The sequence below is a fragment of the Gopherus evgoodei genome, chromosome 2, assembly GCF_007399415.2.
Source record: "Gopherus evgoodei ecotype Sinaloan lineage chromosome 2, rGopEvg1_v1.p, whole genome shotgun sequence".
Taxonomy (NCBI): domain Eukaryota; kingdom Metazoa; phylum Chordata; order Testudines; family Testudinidae; genus Gopherus; species Gopherus evgoodei.
The window spans coordinates 215027674-215048539 of NC_044323.1; the positions used below are offsets into that span (position 1 = coordinate 215027674).

At 41.5% G+C, this 20866-nt stretch overlaps 1 protein-coding gene across 9 annotated transcripts in view; it reads right to left on the reverse strand.

Annotated features, from left to right (window-relative positions):
• The window catches only part of ZNF521 (zinc finger protein 521), a 277389-nt gene that overhangs the window by 158456 nt on the left and 98067 nt on the right, over positions 1-20866 (reverse strand). For all 9 annotated transcript variants that reach the window (XM_030552944.1, XM_030552943.1, XM_030552942.1 and 6 more), the window contains one exon: positions 2785-6137. In XM_030552944.1, coding sequence (XP_030408804.1) covers positions 2785-5697 — 2913 coding nt within the window. In that variant the 5' untranslated portion in view covers positions 5698-6137. The remainder of the gene's footprint in view (positions 1-2784; positions 6138-20866) is intronic.

Here is a 20866-nt window from a genome sequence, read left to right on the forward strand (position 1 = left end):
GAAACCCCTATAGCTCATAAAATACAGAAACAATACTAGGGCCTCTCCACTTTTAGATTTTTATCAACAGTTACCGTAACTTTTAGTAACTAAAAAACCAGAAATTATATGGATATAATGAAAGGATATCAGCGAACTATCTACTTAGGTTTGTTCTCTATACAGGATGAACAAAGAAGAAAGAGAAGCTGAGCAGTTGCACCTTTGTAGTTCAAATGTAGAAACAATCATCTAAGAAACCAAATGATGTTAGTTTTAGTCTCACCTTACATTTCTTTGTTGAAAAACATTGTTTTAGTTTCCTTAGCATGTATGTCAGTTACTTGAATAATGGTTTGCAGAATGATCCATGGGACCAGAACTCTTTATATTTCTCTCACTTCAATAGTTAGAAAGCTCCTATTGTCCACTTCAACATTTCAAACCACGTAACGCCCAATAAAGCAAATGGAATCTCTGCTCTATTTATTACTATGAAACTTTTTTGTCACAAATTTTTAAAAAATTAGCTACTGGCATGTTAAGTAGAAACATTTTCCATGGGACATTGTCACCTTACAAATCATATTCAAAACAACAAATGTTCTTATCTATTATAATAACAACACTTTCAATTACTAACAGTTTTAGAAATACAATTTACTTTTCACTCTGTTATTTTTTGGACTTTTGACTTTCTCTCTGTCTGAACATAAAAACCTACTAAAGTGAGTTTTGCTTTTGTTTATGATCACTTTCACTGCTACAGAATCTGAGTCGCTGCAATTTGACAAGGGTTTAAATTTAAAATTTTTAAAACACAGCCTTTAGCTTTGTGAAGCTTCTGGATGATGTCTAAAAGCATTGACACTCTATAAGGGACTTGACTTAATAACCTTCTCAAGGTTATCGTGTCTGCCATGAGCAAAGAATCTGAGGGCCCAAAGGTCAGCTACCTAGAGGCCACAACTGCAATAATTGAAAACATAGTTTACAAACAGTGGATAGGAAGCTGATTGGCAATTTTAGGGCATATGAATGATGAATGGAAGGGCTGAAGAATGACCTAAAGATGTGTTATTTAAGAATTATCAGCCTGAAAAAAACATTTCATATGAAAATCCAGAGGCAGTACATCTATTGAGAGTGGAAATTCTTTGAAACTATGTGGATTTTTGACTTCCCCAAACTGTTAAAGTGGTTGTTTTTATCAATGGAAAGCAGAGAGGCCAATCAGGTTACAGGGTACAGGAACTCTGATTATGACATTCTCCAAGTTTATGAAGTGCAATAAAATGTAGATGTAGAACCAATTCGTTAAAAAGTATAATAGCTTTGGGGGTGACACAGAAATAATCAACCACCTGGGAATATGTCTTAATGTACATGGTTTGGAGTGTGCTTGGGGAAACCAGGATAGGTTTTCAATGTGCCTGAGGAGCTAGGAACCTTTATAAGCCTCAGGAAATCGTAAGTAATATTGGAGAGGAGTGAAATGAAACTAAGATGACTTTTAAAAGAAATAAGGCAAGTCAGCCTATGATTCCTAGTCAACATACCAGAGTATCATCTCTCTACTCTTGCGAAAAACTTTTACTGCAGCCAGTGAAATGTTATTTTTTTTCTTTCGCATTCCTCTGTGAACAGAGCCATATTATTCAATGTTCCAATTACATGCTATTCTAAGGTATTTGTTTATCCTAGCAGATGGCATCACAAATATGGGGTGGTGGGAGAACAATCATTTGGGCCCATTCTCCCCACCCATGTTACATCAATGTGCATCCCAGAGCAAAGCTTAGCAAGACTTTGGGTACAAGCTATTTTTGGAACACAGAGAGCAAGACAAAGAGAGAGAGTGTGTGTCTCTGCGTGTGTGTCTCGAGCTATAAGGTTTCCTAAACTGCTGAGAGTCCTATATGCAAGAACTCATCTCCAAAATGCTAATTAGCACATTTTATTCACTGACCATATTAAGGCAAAAAAGACTCTCCCTTTACCTCCCACATGGATTAGTTGTGACATTTCCTTCCATCCCTAATACCACCCCCACATTATCTCTTAGGCTAACAAACAGGTGAGAGCAGATGAAATCTTTCAAAAATCTGGGATGATCATTTATGTGTAATTTTACTTTTTAAGTTGCTCTGTATAGATAAAGTTTAAATCCTCTTGTACTTGGTGCATTGGTAACATTGTGCTATCTAATATATTGTTAATAAAAAGAAAATTAAAAATGGAACTGCCATAGAAAGGCCATTTCACCATTTACTCTAGGTAGGAGATAAATTGCTGAGTTTCATTTTATTCAAAGTACGGTAAAGACAGGGAAAATTAACGACTGAAATGTAATTTACAAAAATAACCTCCCAATTTGTTGTTCACAATTTTTTTTGAACGTTCATCTTTTTTGCCAGCATATTGACTTGATATATTTTATTTCTGTGACATTAATACTCTTTGCCATAAGCGCAAGTCATACCAAGGGATATCGACTTGCAACAAAGCTAAGTTAAGATTCCAGATCTCAGTTGTGCTGGCATGAAGACTGGTCTCTCAGTAATACAGAAGACAATATCCTAGGGAGACTGGAATTAGTCCTATTCTGCACCAATCAAGCCAAAACACAAGGCATATCAAAAAGCAAGTAATTGCTAGCTAACGGCTATGGGAGGAACTATACCATGGTTCAATCTAAGCAGTTCCTGGCAAGTAACAATAAGGCTTGAGAAAACTGCAGTGTAAAATGGGGGAGTTTTATCAAGAAGGTGAAAAGCAGCAACAGCAAAAGAAAAAAAGGTTTACCTCATCAGATTGAGAAGGGCTGATTCTGGGCATTGGAGATACTTGTGGTGTTTTCAGTTGTGTACTGTTGCTGTCTGGAACAAGCTCTCTGTGGATTGACTGGATATGATTCTGGAGTTCACTTTCGGATTCAAATTTAACATTGCAACTAGAACAGCGAGTCTTCAGTCCCCCTGCCTTGTTTTTGTTCTCAATGGAACTCAAGTTCTCATTTTGACCCAAGCCTTGTCTGTTACTGCTTGAAGGGATGTTGACACTTGGACTACCACTTTTACTGAGATTAACACAGACAGCGCACAGACCATATGGCAGACCATTGATGTCAAGTTTCACTAAATCCTGTTTTGAGCGGAATTCCTTCAGGCAAGAAGCACATTTGTACAGTTTCTGAAGATGCTGTGCACGCCCTGTGGACTGCACTGCAGAGCCATTTCCTGTTTTTTGCATGTGAAATGTCCCATGGATTTTCAGTTCTAAGGTAGAGGTCACTGTTTGCATGCATACTACACAGCGGAATCCTGTTAAGGAATTTCTCAAATCAGGGTGCATTTGGCAATGCTCTAAAAAATCCTCCTCACTCTGTAGAGGCATTTTGCAAATTCTGCAGTTTCCAGTGTCCAGGCTCTTACTATGCGTGACTTTATGTTCAGTAAGAGTCAGAAGAGATGGAAACCGTTCACCACAAATTGGGCACATATAATGTTTCACTGGTCCCAAGTGTGTCTGCATATGTTCACGGAGCCCATTTTCAGAGAAGAATGTTCGAGAACACACATTACACTTGTAATTCCCTTTAATCAGCTCTGCCTTCTTCTTAACTATAGCACTTTCTCCAGGTCGGATGTTGTGGTCTCGAAGCTGATGATTCTGCAGGAGTGTTTCCATTGTATATGCTGCTCCACAAATGTCACAACCGTACATGGGCTCAGATGTATCCACATCTTCTTCACTGCCATCATGGCTATTATGTGATTCCTGGCTATTTGTCAACAAGGTCTGAAGCTCCACTTCTTCTTTCTGAACTTGCTCCGATGCGCCATTTGTGCCACAGTTTGGAGCTTTAGTTTCAAAAACACAGTGTTTTTCCCTCAAGTGTTTCTCTAGCAATATAATAGCATGAAAAGCTTTGCTGCAGAATTTGCAGTTGTATTTTTTGCTATGTGTAGTAATGTGGCACTGAAGTTCCACCTCTGTACCAAACGACTCACCACAGAAAATGCACTTGTGCACTTTCCCCTGGTTCTCCAGGTGATTGTGTTTAACATGAAGCTGTAGGTCAGTTTCATTACGGAAGTCCCAGTTACAAGATGTGCACCTGTATACCTTCTTTTCATTGCTGTGCTTCACAGCCAGGTGTAGTTGAATGGAGACTTTGGAGTCAAAAACCTCTTGACACAAGGTGCAGCGGAAGAATACAAATGTATGCATGTCAAGCAGGTGTTTTTGCAAGTCATCCACTGAAGTGAACTGCTTGTCACAGCTTTCACAGATATAGTATGTAGAGGTTATCATGAAATGAATTGTAACATGCTTCAGCAGCGACTCTTGGTTTGGAAACTCCTTGTTGCACTGAGGGCAGGTCAGTTTTGGCAGGACAGTGTCAAGGTGGGTTTTTAAATGAGTCTGAAAACCATCGAGAGATGTATACTTAGCACCACATTGATTACAGACATATTCACCTGCAGGACGTGGAGGAGCGCCACCTACAGCTTGCATCATCTTTAAAGAAGTTTGCTCTATAGTTACAGGAGATAAGGGGCTCAAGGCTCTAGGTTTCTTTCCATTGTGGATGTAATTCAATGCCAAAGGAATGTTCTTATGGTTCTCCTTGATATGTTTGTTCAATTTAAGGACACTGTTAAATATTGGAGAATTAGTACAGTAGGAACAGGAATATACTTCTACTACTGGATCTTTTGGGGTTCCAAGTACAGGGGAACCAAAACGGGAACTGCTAAGATCACAATGGACTTGTCTAATATGCTCTTCCAAAGAAGAATCAGTAAGAAATCCCATGTAGCAATGGGGACAAAAGAATGCATTACTGTCTTTAGCAGCAGGGTTTGCAAACCCATGAGAACATCGAATATGTTCCTGAAGAGTGTTGAGGTCATTAAATACTTCAGAGCAGAAGTTGCACTGGTAGACCATGGCAGGCATGGTAGAAACAATCAGTGCTGGGTCTGGAGCTTCATGGACTTGCTTAAGATGTTCATTCAGATTATAAAGTGAAGGTAACACCTCCAAACAATACTGACAGATATGCGCTTGTTCAGGTTTATCTAAATGCATAGTTTTCAAGTGTATCTGCAGAACTGCAAGGCTTGAAAATAACTGTTTGTTGCAATAAATGCAGCTATAGGTAACTTTTGCTTGCTTATTTGAAGGACCAGTGATATCTGGTACTTGTTGGGCTGCCCGCTTTCTTCCACGACCCTTTGTTATTGGTGGAGCTGTTTCTACCATTGTTGAACTGTCCACTGAGAGGTTTGAATCTGGAGTGGTGCTAGATACTGAGGTGTAGCCAACAGTTACCAAAGAAGGGCTGTTGCTATGATTGCATGATTCGGGTTGCTGGTGACTATCCATGTGGCTGTACAGTTCTTCCACGGTATGGAAGTTCTCTGAGCAAATGCTGCATGAATTCTTCTTTTCACCATTATGAGCCTGCTCCATGTGATTTACAAGAGAACTTTCCTCTACAAAGAGTTCATGGCAATAAACACATTGAAGAGCAGCCCTGTCTTCATTAGGGGAACACTCGGGGTGGCATTCTGCTATGTGTTTCTGAAGATCTTCAGGGAAATCAAAGCCTTCTTCACACTGACTGCATTTCTGAGTGTCTTTCATTTTCCACTCTTCCATCCTGGAGGCAGACTGAGAACCATCCTTGTTTCTCTCATGAACCTGCATGTGACCATGCAGTGAACTAGACGAAAGGAATCCACGTCTACAAATGGCACATTTATATGGCTTGTTGGATGTATGAGTCTTTAAGTGAATTTTAAGGTGATCACTCCTTGAAAATGCTGCATCACATTCACTGCAGTGATACTTCTTGTCTCCCGTGTGAAGTTTTATATGGCGATCTCTGCTCCGCTTGTGTTTAAAGAGGCGACTGCAATATGTGCATTTGAAAGGGAGCTTGTCGCTGTGACTTTGCTCGTGATGCTTTAAGTAGCTGAGCCGACTGAACGACTTGTCACAGAACTGGCATGGATAAGGCAATCCTGGGCCACCCTCTTCCTCACCAAAATCACAACCTTCTCCATGGCTTGGTGAAGTCTGGTCTTTGCTGGAAGGTGATGAAGCTGGCCATGAGCAAGTGGGATCATCCTCAATATCCACACCATCTGGAATGAGAAAAAAAGGTGCACATATGCTTATTCCCCTGGAGTTCAAAGAATACACTAAGTGTATATAAACATGCAAACGGCTGAAACAAATATGCAATGTACTAAACTTGGAACCAGATACTTTTCAGCTCCAACAGCTTTTATCCCACATTTATTTTTATCAAACTGTAAAATATGAAAAGTTATTAAATACTTCTGTGCCCATATTACCCTTTTATTGCTTTTTTATCAGCCTCTCTTAGTTGCAGGATATATATTATACACTGACAACTTTATTAAAATGCAGATTTTAATATATTTAATGTTTCTTTTGTATCCATTGTAAAATGATTTGCATATTATGTGAGCATCTGAAGAGTCAATGAAAGGAGGAAATATTACAGAAATTATTTAAAATTAATGCAGTCAACTCACTGCAGTCAAAAATTCCTGTGCTTTTCCTCTATTTTTCCCCCTCAAAGTTGGTTCTGAAAACAGAAATCTTTTAGGGGTTATTATTGATATAGACATTGGTGCCTTCAACAAAATAATATTAAAAAAATTACAAGAAAGGAAGGAAATGGACAAAAAGCATAATAAAAATGTCTTCTCTAAAAAAAAAATGCAGCCATGATCTCTTCAATAACTATCATTGGTAACCTCAAACCAGCAAATGGATTATTAAATGTTCAAAACAAACTAACAAATATTATTATACTAAGTCAGCTGGGATCAAGGAAAATGAGAAAGTTTCACAAGAGTCAGTTCCCAACAGTGTATTTTGTTTCTAAAGTTCAAGAGGTTGCCCACCATTTCTTCCTTTTTGCAAAAATCTCAGCCAGCTAAACTTCCTTAGTTAAACAGAACCAGTACTTTTAGGTGATCATAGACAAAGCAACTTGTGAAAAACTGGAAACAGGAAAAAATGATACATGGTTATGGTAAAAACTGACAGATTTATGAGTAACAAAGAAACGACAAACAAAACACAAGCCAGCTATTAAACTAAACTAGTTATCTATGATATTATTTCACTTCTGGACCAGGTGTGTTTTAACTGTTTAGCAGGTGCTATCTGGGATTTTTGCAGCCTTCCTTTTAAACAAACAAACAAATACTGTGGTTTAATTATGGCATTTCTCTTAGTATAAAAACTTCTTTAAAAAAAAACAAAATGCTCGGCAGTCCCATCTAAAACAAATAATTCTTTATTCCCTTTCAAGGGTAACATCTTTGTCTTATTTCCTTTTTTAAAAACAAAGTTGATTAAGATAATACTATAGAAAATGACTGAATAAACACGTGGGGAAGGTATTTTTCTTAAGATATTTTTCAACAAATGTTAAGTTTCTTAACATTTACAGCCCTCTAACAAAGAAACTTATCATATTAACATGAAAGTTAGAGTTGGCTTATATCATGTAAACAAATTCCAAGCCTGCTTTCTTTAAGGTAACAAGATTTTACTAGATTGCCAGCCTCCTGCTTATCCACAGGAAACAGATGAGGAATCATTCCTTTCCTGCCTCTAGAAACTGATGACAACGCCATCTCACTATCAATGCCAGATGGCAACCATCTAACCCTGAGAAAACAACCAAACACCGATCCTGGAACCCTGCCCATTGCAACAATGCTTTTCAATATAAGTTGAAAACTGCATTTTGTATCCTCTTGTTTATTACTTTGAAAGAGAGGTTTTAATTACCTACACATTATACACACACGCACACACATGCACACGCGCGCGCGCACACACACACACAAACACACACACACACACACACTACCCAGTTGGCCTACGGAAAAGACATTTAAACAACTAAGTAGGGCTGTCGATTAATCACAGTTAACTCACGCGATTAACTCAAAAAATTAATCATGATTAAAACAACTAATCGTGATTAATCGCAGTTTTAATTGCACTATTAAATAGAATACCGATTAAAATGTATTAAAAATGAAATTTTTGGATGTTTTTCTACATTTTCAAATATATTGATTTCTATTACAATACAGAATACAAAGTAAACTGTGCTCACCTTATACACTTATTTTTATTACAAATATTTGCACTGTAAAAATGATAAACAAAAGAAATAGTATTTTGCAATTCACCTCAGACAAGTATTGTAGTGCAATCTTTATCGTGAAAGCGCAATTTACAAATGTAGATTGTTTGTTACATAACTGCACTCAAAAACAAAACAATGTAAAACTTTAGAGCCAACAAGTCCATTCAGTCTTACTTCTTGTTCAGCCAAATCGCTCAAACAAGTTTGTTTACATCTGCCCGCTTCTTGTTTTACAATGTCACCTGAAAGCGAGTTCAGGCATTCACGTAGCATTGTTGTAGCTGGCATCATGAGATATTTACATGTAGGGATGCCAACTCTGATTGAAGCTATTCCGGGAGATTTTTTTTCCAACATAACATAATGTCATTTTCTTAAAATATCCTATTAAAATTCCTTAGATTGCTTTCAATAGTCACTAGGAGTTCAACAGTCACTAGGAGATCATGTGCTGAGTCATCATACGAGACTACTATAACACGAAATATATGGCAGAATGCCAGTAAAACAGAGGAGGAGACATACAATTCTCCCCCAAGGAGTTCAGTCACAAATTTAATAACACATTTTTTTAATGAGTGTCATCAGCATGGAAGAATGTCCTCTGGATTGCTGTTCAAATCATGAAGGGGCATACGAATGTTTAGCATATCTGGCACGTCAATACCTTGCAATGCCAGTTACAAAAGTGCCACGCGAATGCCAGTTCTCACTTTCAGGTGACTTTTTAAACAAGAAAAGGCAGCATTATCTCCTGCAAATGCAAACAAATTTGTTTATCTGAGTGATTAGCTGAACAAGAAGTAGGACTGAGTAGACTTGTAGGCTCTAAACTTTTACATTGTTTTATTTTTGAATGCCGTTATTTTTTGTACATAATTCTACATTTGTAAGTTCAACTTTCACGACAAAGACTGCACTATAGTATTTGTGTTAGGTGAATTGAAGCATATTTCTTTTGGGGGGGTTTTTACAGTGCAAATATTTGTAATAAAAAATAAATCTGAAGTGAGCACTCTACAATTTGCGTTCTGTATTGAAATTGAAATCAATACATTTTAAAATGTAGAAAACATACAAAAATATTTAAATAAATGGCATTCTATTATTGTTTAACAGAGTGATTAATCACTTGACAGCCCTAACAAACAAACCAACCTACCATCTTGTTGAACTGATGACAAAGGTGTTCTTTCAAAACATCACTCCTTCCAGGTACTAACAATCTATCATCTACTAAAACGTTTAACAAAAAGTTTTTCATTGTGCAGGATGGATACTAAATAATTACTAGACAGTTGGGGTTTTTTAATTGTCCCATTAATGGCTGCTTCATTCGCACAAGGCTTTTGGTGAAAATCTACATTCTTCACTTTTGAATTGCTGGTTTTGGCTTAAAAACTAAAGCAGGTAGCAAAACAGGACAAAAAAATTTCAAATTTTAATCTTCCCCCACGCCCCCTTTACACACTTTTGTCACAATTTTGTTTTGTGTGAAATTTTCCAGGAAGCTTTATTAAAAAAAATAAAACACACGCACACAAACCCTTTGTCTTTTAAAAATCAAATAAATTTCTGACAGATGAACTACTACACTGCTGGCAGATCAACAGGAATTTATGTCATGCAACTGAGCAAAGAAAAATAGTCTGCAACAGCCTAGGCTACATATTTTGTAACCAAATTTAGAATGAAATTGTATATCCTATCCAGGCATGATATATTATCATATAAATGTTTGGAGAAATATACAATAAGTGTTATAAATAGTGCACTATCACTGGCACTGTACTAAATCACTTTCTTTTTGTGGCCACCGTCTGCCTGTTTTTACCTATTACATAACCGTTCTCTTTAGCTTGTAAATCTCAAATGGATGTCAAGCAAGCTGCCGGTTCAGGTTCAGGTTCCGAGTGTGACTAAGATATAAGCAAATGGTGGCCCTTTCCTTCACCCCATCCAAGTCCCTTTGTTTGTTTGGAGAACATTCTTTTAGTTTTTATAAAAGGTAAAAAATGTGGAATGGGAGTGGGGTTAATAAAAGGACAAAAGCCTTTCCTTTGCAGTGTTTTTATGAATCAAGTCCAAAATGATTCAGTGCAATAACCCTCAGCATAAAAAAAGAAATCTCATTTAAAAAACATTAAGACTTGCAAAGACTAACTTCTGCAATTATATTTTATATGTTTTTCTACATTTTCAAATATATTGATTTCTATTACAATACAGAATACAAAGTAAACTGTGCTCACCTGTCAGTGTGATAAAAGGAGCTATTTGCCTACCAACACATGGGGAATCCCCCCACATAACATCAGTGTAAGGAAATAGTAGGCTCCTGATTAAAAATTCTGCACACACTCCTTTCTACTCACTTAAAGACTGCAGTGTGGCTGCATGAAAAGGGCCACAAGGAGACCAACCACGAAGGGATAAGGTAGAGGCTTCTGCATGTGCTTTTCGCCATAAGGGGAGACTCTGTGCCAGCCTTTAACAGGCCAACACAGTTGAGTTATGTCTACACTGCACATCTTTTGATAACGTGGGGTGTACACATAGGCGTAGCCCCTCAACACGGGCATAAATAGCAGGGTAGCCAGTGATGAATGCTTAGGCGAGTAAAGATACTCCTGAAGGGCGTAGGTATGTATGTATTCACGTACACTACACTGCTCTCTGCTTGCCCAAGCTGGGCCAGTGTCTACACTCACAGAAATGATTCTGACAACAGGGAAAGACGCAGGCAGCTTTCCCTGCCAGAACAAAAGATGCTTGCATGGAGAGATGCTGAAGTCTTTCCCACTGCCTCCCTGCTGCCAGCGTCTTTCATTGATGCACGTCGCTCCACAGCTCAGTGCAGACACAGCCTGCTTTTCACTGCTGCGAGTAGCTCTGTGTATGCTACACATCACCATCAGCGGTGTGTAGTGTAGACGTAACCTTGGTGAGGTTTGAGGCCAGTTAAAAAAGAGTCACAGACTCCATAGCTATAACATACATAGGAAGTGAGGAAGAGCAGCAGCTCAGTGGTGTAGTGGTTAAAAAAAAAAAAAAAGTGGATAACCTAAAGTAAAGCTCAAGTTCCCCAAATGAGAAGTGGGTGAACTCAGTTTATCCCAGTTTACCTTTGACTACACTACTGCTATTCTAACCTATGGGCTGCTACAGCAGTCTCAGGGCTTGTCTACACTTACAGTTTTGCAGCGCTGGTAGTTACAGCTGTGTTTGTACAGCTGTGTAGGGCCAGCGCTGCAGTGTGGCCACATTTACAGCACTTGCAGCGCTGTTGGGAGTGGTGCATTGTGGGCAGCTATCCCACAGAGCACCTCATCCCATTTTGACGCTGTGGCTTGTGGGAAGGGGAAGGAAGTGTGCGGGTCTTTCCGCTTCCTGTTCCAACGCTCCGTGGTGCTTTGCAAAACATTCCGAGCAGTTTGGCGGCATTGTGAGTCTGCAGCGCGACTTATGAGATTTCTGTTACAAATGGAGCCTGAGCTGCTGAGGACCTTGCTGATGAATGTTGCCAGCACATCACGCATGGCAGTGGAGCTATTCCTTCAGCTGCAAAGTGACAGTGAGGAGTCAGACAATGATATTGAAACGCCTGACGCTGAAGACACTCAATTGCTTGTGGCAGTAACAGACATGCTCAGCACCGTGGAACGGCGCCTTTGGGCTCGGGAAACCAGCACTCAGTGGTGGGATTACATCGTCCTGCAAGCCTGGGATGACGAGCAGTGGCTGCAGAACTTTCGGATGAGAAAAGCCACTTTCCTGGCACTGTGTGCTGAGCTCGCCCCTACCCTGCGGCGCAGGGACACGAGATTGAGAGCTGCCCTGCCAGTGGAGAAGCAGGTGGCTATTGCAATCTGGAAGCTGGCAATTCCAGATAGCTACCGATCAGTGGCGAACCAGTTTGGAGTGGGAAAGTCCACCGTTGGAATGGTGCTGATGCAAGTTTGCACAGCCATTAATCGCACCCTGCTAAGAAGAACTGTGACTCTGGGGAACGTGCAGGACATTGTGAATGGCTTTGCAGAAATGGGTTTCCCTAACTGTGGAGGAGCAGTAGATGGGACGCATATTCCTATTCTGTCACCACCCCACCTGGCATCAGAGTACGTGAATCGCAAGGGGTATTTCTCCGTGGTTCTGCAAGCGCTTGTGGATCACCGTGGGCATTTCACTGACATTTACTCAGGATGGCCTGGAAAGGTGCACGATGCACGCATCTTTTGTAACCGTTCCCTGTTCAGGAGGCTGAGGGCCGGGACTTTTTTCCCAGACCGCAAGATCACAGTAGGTGACGTCGAAATGCCCACTGTGATCCTTGGAGACCCCGCTTACCCCTTAATGCCATGGCTCATGAAACTGTATACAGGGAAGCTTGACAGGAGCAAGGAACGGTTCAACTACAGGCTGAGCCGGTGCAGAATGACTGTGGAGTGTGCGTTTGGCCGTTTGAAAGCCTGCTGGAGGTGTCTTTATGGGAAGCTAGATTTGGGGGAAAGCAGCATCTCCGCTGTTATATACGCGTGCTGTACCCTCCATAATATTTGTGAAGGGAAGGGTGAAAGATTCAGTGAGGAATGGACCTCCGAGGTTCGACGCCTAGAGGTTGAATTTGCACAGCCAGAGAGCAGGGCTAATAGGGAGGCCCAGGAAAGGGCTTCAAGGATTAGGGATGCTTTAAGGGAGCAATTTGATGCTGAGAGCCAACAGTAATGTTTGGTGCCATTGCTGTGCTATGTTCTACCTTGGGGTACAATATTTACCACTTCCTGCAATAATAAAATGTATTGAAAAAGCCATAAAATCCTTTATTCAAAGTACAGTACATAAAAGGCAAGGTGGATTAGGGTGGTCAACTGTACATTCAGAGGTTTGAATATGTCCTGTTTTGATTACTGTTCAATGTCTGCTGCACTTCAGGATTACTATGCTGCAGGGTAATGGGGGTGGAGTGCACAGGGTAAGAATTATAGTTTTCAGGGCTGGTAGGTGATCGTACAGGTGTTGGGGGCAGCTGGGTGTAATAAGGAACTGGCTGCTGGAAAAAGGTGTTTGGTGCAAACACTGGGGAACAAGAAAGAGAGCTTTGGGAGGGGTGTGGGTTACCACGGTACAGATCTGCCTGCATGGCTACCATAGACTCGAAAGACTCAGTTTGGCGAGCCAGGAGGCTTATCATCTGCTTTGTGGTTTTTTTGAGAGTCAATTCCTTTTTCCTGCTTTCTGTTTTCCTCCACTCATTCACTGGATTCATACATTTTCTCTCTCCATTCCTGCGTCTTCCTACTTTCTCTGTTGTAGTGATTCATAACTGATTTGATCAATTCTTCTTTTGATTTTCGGGGTTTTTTTCTCAAGTTCTGCAAACGACGTGAGACCGGTGATCCGGCTGCATTATTCAAGGTCACTGAAAAAAACATAGATAGAAACATGTAATACACAGAGGCTACATTGTTTATTATCACACAGTGAAGGAGTTTTTAGACTTTTTGTAGCATCCTTCCCACATACCTCACATAACACAGAGAGGCCAGGGAAGCGAAGGCATGGCGAGCAATGGGGTGTTTCTGCCCCGACTGCACCTGGGAGGGGGAATTGACCGATGGGTCACTGGGGTTTATCAGCACTGGGTACAGGAGGTAGCTGGTGTCCTGCACAGGGGACAGTAATGAACAGGAAGGTGCCGAGCTGCTGGCAGGGGGGCTGGTCCGCTTAACTGCCGGCCTGCTGGTGAGGGCGGGGGGGGAAGCACAGCTGTGCTGGCTGCCTGCTGGGAAGGGTGGGGAAAAACCGGAGGGCTCCGCGGGGCTGGCTGCCTGCTGGGAAGGGGTTGGGGAGACCGGAGGGCTCCACGGGGCTGGCTGCCTGCTGGGAGAAGGGGGAGGAGGAGCAGAGGGCTCCACGGGGCTGGCTGCCTGCTGGGAAGGGGTTGGGGAGACCAGAGGGCTCCGCGGGGCTGGCTGCCTGCTGGGAGGGGGGGAGGAGGAGCGGAGGGCTCCGCGGGGCTGGCTGCCTGCTGGGAAGGGGTTGGGGAGACCGGAGGGCTCCGCGGGGCTGGCTGCCTGCTGGGAGGGGGGGGAGAAGACCGGAGCGCACCGCGTGGCTGGGGGGGGGAACGCGAACCTGGCGCCCTGCACTCAAGTATCCCTAAATTCTCAACAGGGTTTCCTACTGCCAGAGATACATCACTGCTGCGTGTTACCTGGGAAGAGAGGGAGGGTCTTCTACAGCAATGTGGATTCCGCCCTGGCCCCTATGCAGCTTGCCTGTGTGCAGCCATGGTCCCCCCACCCCTCGCTGCACAGTGGATCGAACAAGTTAGCCTGACCAGGACAAGGAACACGGTGGCTCTCCTGATAAACTTGAGAAAGCACATTGCCCACGCTCTGGCTACAACTTTTCAAGAGATTACCGAGGCAGATTACAGAGACGTGATAGAGCAAATCAATGGGCTATTCCATGTTTAGGCATGCATGCAGGCAGCCATAACCCAAATCCTCCTCTCCCAAAACATAAAAATCTGCTTACCCCGAGCACGCTCCTCAGTTTCCTCCTCACCAGCAACTTCCAGCTGCTGCGACTGGCTAGCCTCCTCCTGGCTTGAGAAGAGCTCCTGGCTGCATGCCTCCTGGGACTCCGGGTGTCTCCCTCCACCACAGTAGCCTCACTGTCGGCTTCCTCTACACCCTCCCCCACTTCTCCCTGCTCTGAACTCTCCATCGTGGTCCTCGGATTGGCAGTGGGGTCACACCCAAGTATGGCATCCAGCTCCTTGTAAAAACGGCAGGCTGTGGGGGCAGCTCCTGAGCGGCGATTTCCCTCACGGGCTTTGCAGTAAGCACTCCTCAGCTCTTTTATTTTGACCCTGCACTGCAACACGTCCCGTTCATGGCCCCTTTTCAGCAAGGACTCTGATATCTGCCCATAGGTATCATAATTTCTCCTTCTGGAGCGCAGCTGTGCTTGCACTGCTTCCTCACCCCAAACACTGATGAGGTCCTGCAGCTCGGAATTGTTCCATGCTGGGGCTCGTTTGGAGCGTGGAGGCATGGTCGCTGATTGATTGAATGATTGATTGCACTCCACACCTGGCTGAGCAAACAGGAAGGGGATTTTTAAAATTCCCGGGGCATTTAAAGGAGGGGTCAGCTGAGCCCAGGGCAGTGGAGTGTGCATTATTACCAGAGAGGCCTCTAAGGTATGCTGGGATACTTCCTTATACCCCGGAGGTCAATAAAAGCGCTGGTGGGTGTCCACACTTGCTGACCAGTGCTGGATGACCAGCGCTGCAATCGCTACACCCGAGGCTCGACCGGGTGTACGACCAGCGCTGCAACCAGGGAGTTGCAGCGCTGGTTGTGCTTTGCAAGTGTGGCCGCATCCTAAGTTGCAGCGCTGTAACCCCCTCACCAGTGCTGCAACTCTCTAGTGTAGACAAGGCCTCAGAAGAGCTACTTTGAACAGACCTGCTGCCAGGGTAGTGAATTTTACCCTCTCCAATCCCCATGGAATTCCCTACTCAAATCTGGCTGTGTGCAGAGAGAGTAAATTTCACCTACTGATAGGAGAATAGACCCCAAATCCCTTTTCAACAATCACTCTAATAGAAAATATAAGTAGTTTGTTGCTACTCTGCATATAACCATGTGCATAAATTTAGAGACATCTACACATTCAACTATATCAACATTATTACATTAATTTTAAATGTTTAACAAGCTTTTTATAAAATACTTTGAACAAAACTATACCTTCAGATGCACATGTACAACTGCCACTGAAATCCATGGGAGGAGATGTGCAAATCTAGGAGGGCGGAATACGACCGTAAGTATTCTACAGAGTATTTCTTGGAGTTTTAAACTATATTTTCTGTATTGACACTTTTTTTTCCCTTCAGTGCTCACTAAGTGCTACTTACTGTAAATGCCTTTTTTGTGTTATGGCAAGTATTCTGCGTTTCAATGTGATGCACTTAACATGTCCATGTAAATTTTTAATTTTTGGAACCAGTCACTTCATACTAGCTGACTTTAAGAGAGCTCTAGCTCTCACAACTGAAAAACTTTGCTGGAAATCAGCTCCAAGGCCTAAAAGTCTATTTAAAGATGCAAGTGTGTGTGAACAGTTAGTGCAGATGTTTTTCTACAGCAACTGTACTCGCTGAGTTTCACCATTTCCATAAAGCACATTAAAACAAGTGTGTGAACACTCTGAGATGAAAGTACCAAACACTCCTGAGACTTCCAGTGGAAAGTAGAGCTGCCTGACTTTTCTCCAAGCAGACAGAAATGCCCATGATTCAGCAGCCTGAGTAAATAAAAGAGGTCCTTATTTCCTAGTTTTGCTGGCTGGCCACACTGCAGCAGTCTCTGTGCTGCTGCCAAAGGGGATGCAAAACTGGAACTACACCCAGCAGCTGAAGGACTGTCTTTGTTAGCCAGCCAGGCCTTCCTGACCATCTTTTGGCAACAAAACTGCCATATCCTGCAAGGAAGACCTCCATCTCAGGCTTGATAGTTCTTTAGTCTGCCTAATAGCACTAAACAACAGATTTTGCCTGGTCTGTGTTGGAGGAGGACAGCTGGAAACTCAGTTAGTAGCAGAGTAACACCTGTTCAGTCACATTTCTGGGGGAAAGTGCTCACTAACCGAAAAGTGAAGTAATACCAGAAGGAGTTATTCCATGGGGGCAGGAAAGCATCAGAGTACAAAGCACCTCTGTGGTGCGAGCAGCCAGCCACTCATGTGCCAGCCTCAGTAGTTGTGAAGTCTTGAAAGTGATCTTATCCCTGGTGCTGCTGACTGAACAGTGCTGTTTCAGAAAGTTAGTCTCCAGGAAAGTACATGACATACACAAGTTTTCGCTGGAATATTCTGCAGGGCAGAAGGAGTTGCTCTGTTGTGCCTTATTTTTTATATGATTTAAACAACCTAAGCTTTGCTACCAATGTTTCTAGACAAAAAATTGCCGTGAACCTTTTAATAGAGTAAAAATATAAAAGAAAGTCCAGTTTGCCTCTGATCCACAACTGTAAGGTGTTTACAAAGATTAATAAATTTTCATAATACCCATATAAAGCATTACTGGATTCTCCCCATTTCTACCGGTGGGATTACGGAAGCACAGAGAAGCTACGTGATTGTCCGCAGGTTACAAATGGAATCTGTAATTGAGATGAAATAGAACCCAGACCTTCTGACTCCCAATTCTAGGTCATAACTGTAAGAAAAATCCTTTCCGTCACCTGCAGTGAGGAGTCACCAAAAAGAACTAATACAGCAGGATTGCCACACAACCAACAAGAAAGACACAATACTTCAGATGCCCAGACACTTCCCAAGCGCTGGTCTTGCTGATATATTTTTGCTACCTGGGCTAGTTAACTGTAACGGCAGACTGGTCACATAACTGTCCTTACGGGACTCAGCATGATGATGTATGTGCAAGTAGTACATAGCAAGGTTTCCTTAACAAGGCTGAGATTTACAACAATGGTTACTTTTGAAGGGAATATTAAAAAATACTGACAAATCAAGTATACCTAGCACAGGACATATATACATCCTATTTTATACATATATAGATACACACACACACACACACACATTATGTAATTATATATAGGCATGTGTATGTGCATGTGTGTTATTATTTATATGTATTACCCTAGCCATAGACCAAGATCCCATGGTGCTAGGTGCTGTGTTGTGTGTGTCTGCGTACATGCACAAACACACACCCTTGCTAATTTTCAGAATGACCCCTACAATATAAAATTCAAGTTAAAAATGGAAAGAATAAGTGTCAGCCGGGTAGGTCAGTTAACTTGGAAGATCATTGACTTCTGATATTTCAAATCTTTGCATTTTCTGGCAGTTACTTGAGTTTAGTGGGTATTATATATTGTATAGTTTACTTATAATGGCCATTTCCTGTTTCAGTGCTGGACAGATTTTATATTATTACTGCTGCAAATTGTCTACAGGGCTACCTTGAAAATGAGATAAAGAATCTTATGGAAACATGCAGGTGGAAAAAAAATGCTAAATGAAGAGGTTAGATATTACTTATATAAAACAATATTGTACGGTTCATTATAAGCGTATACAGTGTATACGTAAGTATTATCCTCAGGTCTTCTGGTTATGTGTCAACATAATAGAAAATGTATCATAATGTATGAGTAGTCTAACAAAGCTATTTTTTATACTTTTAATAGGATCGTCAGAAAATGTTGCAGTTTAAAGTCACTTTAAACAAAATATGCATTATTTCACAATTTCCTCCATTTATTCTGACCAGAAATATAAACCGTTCTGGAAAAGCTACAATTTTTTAATAATACAACCACCCAATTTTTTTTCACATCAATTGTCCCACGTTAATCTTACTCATTTGTCTCATAACTTATTTAACTACTTGAAAACTAATACTCTGTAATGGGTATTCAAAAGAGAAATGTGAACTTGAAAAATTATCTATAATTTACATATGTTTTTTAAATCTATCAATATTTCAAAAGTACTTTTAGAGAACTAATTAAATGCATTAACAGTTGGGTTACTGGGGGGAGCCACTTAAAGAGGTTCTACATTGACAGCAGCAGTTGGTGGGGTAACCCCCCCATTTTAAATATTGTGATAAGAAAAACAGATCCCAGAAACAACAGCTTAGACCTCATAAATGCTCTTTTTTGTAAAATGCCTTTATTGCCCAGGGAAGTCGCTAACATTCCTGTACTGCTCTCCTAAGCTAACCCAAGTCTCCAGGTCATTATGCCTTCTTCATAATACACATTACTATTACGTATGTGAAAAGGAACATAAACATTTTTCCTTGCTTGTTACTTAAGGTTCATTTGAACAGATGGAGCTCAGTGAATTCCATCTTCTACAGCCAAATTAAGGAGAAAACAGTGCATTCTTAAGCAGTTCACTTTTAACCTCGATAAAAGCTGATGTGCAGCTAGCTAGAGACCACAGTCACCCACCAATTTATTTAAGGAAACCAAGCCTTTGTGTTTTTGAAGGCAAGGCGGGGGGGAGGAGGTTGAGGTGGAAGACGTTTTCAATTGTTGGGGTAGAATCACTCTTCAGTGCTTCCCCAACACATAACTAATGATAGGTCCTGCACTCAGAGCTTACTAAGCCATGTTCCATAACTGAGAATCCCATGTTACACCATTAATTTACAGGGGCTCTTTTTTTCGGACTAAAGTACTAAAGCAGTCAACTAACACATTTGTCTACAGTTTATACATAACAAAAAAAAAGTTTAAAATTGCATTTCTTCCACTCTGTTTTTATTTCTTTTTCTATTGTTGTTTGTGTTTGTACAATATGAGTCAGATACCACCAGCACAACTCCACTGAAACTAGGGTCAGAAAAAGTCATCCCCATAACAATTATGTCAAGGATTAAGATATTGGGCGGTAAGAAAACCCCACTCCACACACATTTTAATATATTAATTTTCTCTTAGAAATCTTTACATAAAATTTAACACCAAGTGTTAAAACAAACCAAATGATTAACGACATTTTCCATGCAGAATTGCAGCAGGAAGTTAATCTTTATAGTTTGTTACTAGTAGTAGTGTTGACACTGTTTCTTAAGGACAACTATGAATGACTAAGAGAAAATGGGTCAGGTTCTTTATTAGACTTGAGTGATTTCACGGGTTTTCTGCTTTTGCTGAGCCTCACTATCTCTAGTTACCACCGTCAATGGGAGTGGAAACACTACAAAAAGAACAGGGGTACTTGTGGCACCTTAGAGACTAACAAATTTATTTGAGCATAAGCTTTCGTGGGCTACAGCCCACTTCATCGGATGTCCTGATTCTCCCTTGCAATGCAGCCCTTTGTCACTGATTCAACAGCAAAGGGCTGCTTAAACGCAGCAAAACCAGCCCCAACATAAGAGGAATTCACCAACAGCACAGAATCAGTTGAATGCACTTATGTTGCCACCTTTGCAGCTGACAGCATATGAAGCACATCCAGGGCAAGAGGAGGTGTAACCAGAACACATTCTCTATCATGTAATGGCTCTCAGATGGCTGCTATAGGCTAGCAAAATGGGTCTACTCTAAGCAATGTGGGGAGGCCACCCAGGTACAAAAGTGGGTTGAGACCATCTTTGTTCACCTCTTCTCTCCTGGCCAAACACAAAAAAAAGGAAGAAAAGAACACCTGGTTTTGCATGTTTGTACTCAGGGAGTTTTCTTCCCATTCTCCAGTCAGAGCTTGGGGGGCGAGGGGGAAGAGGGAGAAGGGAGCAGGGTTTGCTCCTTTTCTTCACCTGAAATGTGCAGAACTTGGAGATTCTGCTGCAGACCAGAGTTATCTGCACAGCCTTCCACCTGCCCTACAAGCCTCCATGGTCACACGAGCATTCTCCCAACCACCAGGGAGCTGACACAACAGATGGAGTCCCTGATAAAGTTTTAGGGAAAACACCTTGGTAGAAAACCAAGCACATGCTTGTCTTCTCCTCTGGACATTCCCCTTCTTTTAGTTTAGTCCTCATGTTCAATCTTTAAGTTATGCGTTATCTAGTCCTCTGTATGATAGGATGCATGGTGGTGAACAGGTGTGTGGGCAAAGAGATGGGTATGGACATGAAGAACAAACTGATGGGAAAGGTGAGAAAAG